Source organism: Trypanosoma grayi (genome assembly GCF_000691245.1).
Source record: "Trypanosoma grayi strain ANR4 Tgr_743_V1, whole genome shotgun sequence".
Classification (NCBI taxonomy): Eukaryota; Euglenozoa; class Kinetoplastea; order Trypanosomatida; family Trypanosomatidae; genus Trypanosoma; species Trypanosoma grayi.
The window spans coordinates 1-4643 of record NW_008826362.1 but is presented as its reverse complement, the minus strand read 5'-3'; the positions used below and the strand labels follow the sequence as shown (position 1 = coordinate 4643).

Here is a 4643-nt window from a genome sequence, read left to right as displayed (position 1 = left end):
CACACACCGGAGCGAGCGGTGGCATCTCACGACAACACACATCTACACCACACACCACACACAGACACAAAGACAACACGATACAAACATTTTAATTGCAACAGTGATCTATTGCGCTGCTGATCCGCAGCCGCGGCCGCAAGGCAACGCTGAGAGTTGCTCGAAGAGGTACCGTCTCTATAATGAATGAATAAATGAATACGCAGCTGCAGCAATAGCAGGGGTAATAATAACAATGATAAAATGGCACGATGTGGAGATGGTGGTGACGCAAGAACAGCAACAGCAACAAATGTCAGTGCACTCAGGAGCGAATGAGGTCGATTAGATCGCTATACATGCTCTCACAGTAGTTGTTCTCCGCTGCAATCTCCATCATCATGTCATGCAGTTTCAACTTGTCCTCCACCTTCATCTGCTGCTGACGCAAGCTGCGCAGCTGATGCACCTTGCGGTCGAGGTCACCCATGATGCTACGCATGCGCCGACTCACCTCCACCGAGTCCGTCGTTGGGTCGTCCAGCACTGCTGTACACTGCTGGTACTCTTTGCGCATCTGAAGGATCTCCCGAAGAAGCGAACGGCATACTGCTGCAAGGTGGCGGCCACTTTTCGTCACACCACGATTCATCCCGCCCGTGCTAGTGTCCAGTGGAGGCCGCAGTGACGGCACCGTCATCGTCGTCGATGTCGTGCCCCGCACCGCTATGTTCTTTGCCTTTGGTGCCAGCAGCGGCGGTGGTGGGCGCCCATCGCCAGCAGCGCTGCCGTTAGCGCTGTTGTTGTCTATGTCGTTGCTCCTGCTGTTACAACAACGCGGAGGAGTCTGCAGTCGCCTTTCAATCGGCGACACGATGCCGCGGCGGCGGTAGTAGGTCCGCGGCTTGTAGCAATTCTGCCGCTCCACCGTCGACACAATCGCGGCGATGTGGTGCGACGACGGCGACTTTGTGTGGCACGGGTCCGGCATCCCGGCGGGGAGGAAGACCTTCTCCAGTCCCCAGCTGTGGTGGCGGCTGCCGTGCTGCTGCTGCTGCCTNGAGCCGCTCCTCCAGTTCGCTACGCCGCTGCTGCAGCTCCGCGTTGAGGGCCTGCTGCCGCTCCAGCGCCTCGCGCAGCTGCAGCTCGTGCCACAGCTTCTCCTGCTGCGCGGCACTCACGTCGGCACACGTGGTGTTCCACTGGTCACGCAGTTCCGCCAACTCGCGTCGCAGCGCGTCCTCCCGCACCTCTCTCTGCTGCTGCCGCGCCCGCACCTCCTCGCGGCATCTCTGTTCCCGCTGCTGGCGCAGCTGCGCCACCTGCGATTGCATGGCCTCGTTCTCCGCGAGCAGCCGCTGCAGGTCCACGCGCAGGCGGTCCTCCACGGCGGCTTGGATCGCACGCTCCTTCTGCAGCAGCAGCGTCAGCTCCGCGCGGTGGCGCTCGAAGCTGGCGCATGCCTTCGCCTCGAGCGAGGCGTACAGCTCCTTGTCCTCCTGCGCCGACTGGATCTTCAGCTGCAGGTCGCCAAGCGCCTCCGTCACGGACGGCGTCGATACGTCGAAGTCCATATCGCCGTCTTTCGCACCGCTAACCCGAGCACAGACACACACACACTCTCTCTCTGTATATATATATATGTATATGTATGTATGTATGTATGTATGTATGTGTGAGCGGACGGTTTCCTTGTACTTGCCTTTAGCCTTCTGTGGCCTCCTGTTTTTTTTTCTGTATTCGGTGTATCCTCTCAGCGCACGAGGGCAAGAAAACAACACAACACCGCCGCACCCCTCGCCCTGTAGGGACGCAAAGAGTGAGAGAGAGAGAGAGAGAAAGTAAGTGAGTGAGAGAAACTCCAACGAGATGCCCAACTTGTGCAGCACACGCACAGAGGTGGTCGGGCCAGCGGTAGGAACGAGGGAGAGGCATGCAAGGATATGATGCAGGTAACGCCACGTATTCCCCCGCTGTCGGTGTTGTTCATTTTCTTCTTGTTTTCCTTTCGTCTTTTGTGTGCTGTTTTTGCAGTCGTTGCCCCGTCTTCGTCCTTGGTCAGCCACGCTTATTTTCCTTCTCTTTCCCTTTCCCACAGATACACACAGCCCCCGCCTCTCACTCTCTCTCCCTCTCTCTCCGGGGGTGCTCTTCCGTTGCGCGTGGGCGTCCCGCGCCGTCCCTCGCTGCGCCGCCGCTGGTGCTCACTCGTAGTCCTCCTCCTCCTCCTCCTCCTCGAGGAACGCACGCACGCCGGCGATGAACGGCTCGCAGCTGCGCGCCACACGCAGCATGCCCTCCTCGCGGGAATCCGCGTCATCGTCGTCGTCGTCGTCGTCGAAATCGGAGTCAGAGTCGACATCGCGTGCGCGCTGCCGCGCCAAGCTGGACATCCGCTCGCTGAACTCCACGAGCGACTGGCCGCTGACGATGCAGTACCCGCGCTCGTCGTAGAGATCGTCGTCGCAGCCGTTGTAGAGGCACTCCATCAGCACCGGGCCGCGCAGGTGCAGCGGGCAGCTGGGGTCGCGGATGGCCGTGCACGTCGCCTCCAGCATTGCCTGCATTTCATCATCGCCAGTCACGATGTCGCTGTAGAATGGGCGGCACCACTGCACAAAGAGGTCCTCCGCCGCCTTCACAACAACGCGCGGGTCTCCCTTGTCGGCGTGCTTCTCCAGCACGTGCGTCAGCAGCCGCTCCGTCACGACGTAGCACAGGTCGCGGTTCTTGCGCTCGAAGGAGAGGCGGACGGTCTTCATCTGGAACATGCAGTGCTCGATGCGGGACGGCTGCTTCAGCGCCTGATCCACGAGCGCCAGCACGGCCTCCTTGAACTTCGCCGCCGTTTCCTCATCGTCATCATCGTCGTCGTAGTCGCCGGTCGCCTCGCTGGCGGCACGCGGGATGGGATCCCGCACAAAGAGCTCGCGCGTGGGGACAATGTTGCTGACGTACCGCTCCTGCAGCACTCTGCCGCAGCCGTTGTGGGCGGCGAGCCACGGCTCAGTCTGCGCCGCGGCACACGCGACGATGGCCTGATCCCGCACCACCACACCCACCGCCTCGCTGCTGCCGCTGGTGCAGGACTTGCCGTTGCGGCCTTTTATTGTCCCAAGGACGCAGCCTTCGCCGACGATGGAGTTCACCACCTCTGCCCTGTCGCCGACAATGACGCTGCGGCCAATGAGGGAGTGGCGCAGGACGCACCCGCACCCCACCCTCGCCCCTTCCAGCACAATACAGCCAATGATAACAGAGCCCTCGCCAATGCGCACGCCCTTTCCGAACACCGTCCCCCGCACGACCGTGTTGGGCGGCACCTCCACTTGTTCGCCCACAACAACGCACGGCTCGCAAGTGTTCGACAGCACCTTCGCCCCAATCTGGTGCAGGTAGACACTCTGGCACTGCGGCGACACCGCGTAGCGGTCGCGGTCATCGGCGAAGGGGAACTCCCGCGTGAGGGGGAAGAAGCGGCGGAAGCAGACATCAATGTTCGCCTGAATGTATGCCCTGAGGCTGTTGATGGGCTGCACGAGGCCCATTGACGGCGTCACCTCCAGCACGCTGAAGACGTTGCCCCACAGCTCCTGCTTCGCCAAGAGGTCGACTAAGAATGCGTGCTGGTCTGCCATGTGAAACGTGAAGAGCGACAACGCGCCACCGGAGCAGAAGAGGAAGCCGGTGGGCAACAGGTCGGTGCGCACAGAGTAGTGCTGCTGCTTCTTGAACTCCACCACCGTGGGATCCGCCGGCTCCTCGCGCGGCTCGAGCCGCACCATGCCGTGCACCACGCCGGTGGACTTCTGCAGCGTGAGCATCGTCAGATGGTGCGGCGGCAGCTCCGATGCGGAGAAGAGGCGCCACTCTTCCGCAGGCGCCAATATGATGGAGCCCTCACGCTCCAGCAGCTGCGACCCGTCACGCTCGGCCTGCGCGCGCGCGTTACTGACGAGGACGTCGTGCAGCGTGTCGACGAGGGAGGCCCTGACAGAGGTGCACAGCAGCGTCGCCGCATGGCCCTTGATCGTCTTGGTGCGGTGCACGTGCGCGTGGAAGAGGTCGCGCAGGTTTGTGAATTGCGCAACCGCGTCGATGGGGACGAAGAGGAACGACGAGTTCTGCCCGACGAGGTTGTGGTCGACGATCTCCGCGGTGGCGTCGTAGAGCTGCGTCATGGTGCGCACGCTCTCGACGATCTCCACCTTCATGTCCTTGCTCTCCAGCCACGGCCGGCCGCGCGCGGTGAGGTTGTTCTGCAGATGCTCGCGCACCTGCTGCACCGACGCGGCGTTGAGCAGGATGCACACCTCGTCGACGCCGTTCTGCGCGAGGTTCTCGAGGATGTAGTCGATGATGGGCGTGTTGCAGATGGGCAGCAGCGCGAAGGGGAGGTCGTCGGCGGGCGCCACGGGCGAGAGCGGGTGGGCGGGCGCGCTGAACACCTCGCCGACGATGATGACAGTGAAGTGCGGGCCGTGCCGCCGCCGCCCAGTCTCCGTACCGCGGCGCGTTGCAGCCAAATCCATTCTCTAACCCTTCCGGCCTTGCTGTTACCACTAATACGACTGCCGCCGCAGCTGCTGTGGCTGCTTACTGCTTATTAATAATATTAATATTCTTACTGCAGTGTGCAGTAGAGTCTCCACTCTATGGTACAA

At 61.7% G+C, this 4643-nt stretch overlaps 3 protein-coding genes across 3 annotated transcripts; all 3 read right to left on the bottom strand.

Moving 5' to 3' along the window:
• Window positions 1-304: 304 nt before the first annotated feature.
• Window positions 305-679, bottom strand: DQ04_07431020 (hypothetical protein; the record flags this gene model as incomplete). Its single annotated transcript, XM_009315159.1, has 1 exon — window positions 305-679. The coding sequence occupies one exon, from the start codon at window positions 677-679 to the stop codon at window positions 305-307; it is 375 nt and encodes a 124-aa protein (XP_009313434.1).
• A 160-nt stretch (window positions 680-839) lies between these two features.
• DQ04_07431010 (hypothetical protein) lies at window positions 840-1553 on the bottom strand (the record flags this gene model as incomplete). The annotated part of the gene is made up of 1 exon (XM_009315158.1): window positions 840-1553. One exon carries the CDS (start codon window positions 1551-1553, stop codon window positions 840-842), a length of 714 nt encoding a protein of 237 aa, XP_009313433.1.
• Window positions 1554-2183: 630 nt separating this feature from the next.
• On the bottom strand, window positions 2184-4511 carry DQ04_07431000 (translation initiation factor eIF-2B subunit epsilon; the record flags this gene model as incomplete). The annotated part of the gene is made up of 1 exon (XM_009315157.1): window positions 2184-4511. The coding sequence occupies one exon, from the start codon at window positions 4509-4511 to the stop codon at window positions 2184-2186; it is 2328 nt and encodes a 775-aa protein (XP_009313432.1).
• Between the last annotated feature and the right edge of the window lie 132 nt (window positions 4512-4643).